Raw genomic sequence first — 1,192 nt, forward strand, 5'->3', positions numbered from 1 at the left:
AGTGAGTAGGGCGAGATGAGCAGCTTCCGCCGCCCTTCCCGCTCGCCGGCGGCGGCGGCGCCGCTGGACGACGAAGATCTGCTGTCCGAGATCCTCCTCCGCCTCCCCCCTCAGCCCTCCTCCCTCCCGCGCGCCTCGCTCGTCTGCAAGCGCTGGTGTTGCCTCGTCTCTGACCCCCGATTCCTCCGCCGATTCCGCCGCCATCACCGCCGCAACCCTCCCCTCCTCGGCTTCTTCTTTGAGGAAGTGATTCCTGCCCGCGGGATCTCCTTCGTACCAACTCTGGAGCCCCCCAACCGTGTCCCCGTCGGGCGCTTCTCTTTGCAGTTCGACGACGGCGACCGCTACAGGCTCCTCAACTGCCGCCATGGCCTCGTGCTCATCTTGTTCGGGAAGCACAACCAGGCCCTGGTGTGGGACCCTGTCAACGGCGACCAGCACAGCGTTGCCGTTCCCCCAAGCTTCTACATGGCGGCGCCGACCCGGGTCAGAGGGGCAGTGCTCCGGCCTGCCGGAGACATCCGCCACTTCCAAGTCGTCTTGATAGGCACGCACAAAGAACAGCATAAACCAGGGATCGCCTGCGTTTACTCCTCGGAGACCAAGGAATGGGGTAATCTTGTCTCAACACCGCTCACACCTGAGAATTCTATTTACAGCTTTCGCACCATTGTTTATAGGGGCATGGCCTGCGTCCTGGTTGGGAATTGCCTCTACTGGCTGCTTTCTGAGAGATCAGCTCTCATCCTGGAGTTTGATTTGGATATGCAGAGGCTAGCTGTGATACATGCGCCAGTGGACATCGGTGCCAATAGCAATTGCCACTTCTCAGTTATGAGAGCCGAGGGCGGTGGTCTTGGTTTCCTCTTTCTGTCAGATTTCAACGCCCAAATATGGAGCAGGAAGAAGGATTGTGATGCTGCTGTTTCATGGGTGCTCAGAAGAACTGTTCAGCTGGATAAGCTACTTCCCCTCAAACAAGGGATGGGCGTAGTGCCCCTGATACTACTGTTACTAGGGTTGGCTGAGGACAATAATGTGTTGTTCCTGATGGCAGATGCCGGCATCTTCATGGTCCAGCTTGAGTCATTGCAGTTCAAGAGACTTTCCAAGATCAGCTTCTGGCGTCATCTTCATCCATTCGAAACTGTCTATACTGCAGGTAATAGCACACCATTACACTCTGCCCGTA

General features: G+C 57.0%; 1 protein-coding gene across 5 annotated transcripts in view; it reads left to right on the top strand.

Moving 5' to 3' along the window:
• The first annotated feature begins 6 nt into the window (after positions 1-6).
• Positions 7-1,192, top strand: part of LOC119324694 — a 3,691-nt gene continuing 2,505 nt past the window's right edge. For all 5 annotated transcript variants that reach the window (XR_005157087.1, XM_037598462.1, XM_037598464.1 and 2 more), the window contains exon 1: positions 7-1,162. Coding sequence is in view for 4 of the 5 variants with exons in the window: in XM_037598462.1 (XP_037454359.1) it covers positions 16-1,162 (1,147 nt within the window). In the remaining variant the exon portion in view is untranslated. The remainder of the gene's footprint in view (positions 1,163-1,192) is intronic.

The sequence above is a fragment of the Triticum dicoccoides genome, chromosome 6B, assembly GCF_002162155.2.
Source record: "Triticum dicoccoides isolate Atlit2015 ecotype Zavitan chromosome 6B, WEW_v2.0, whole genome shotgun sequence".
NCBI lineage: Eukaryota > Viridiplantae > Streptophyta > Magnoliopsida > Poales > Poaceae > Triticum > Triticum dicoccoides.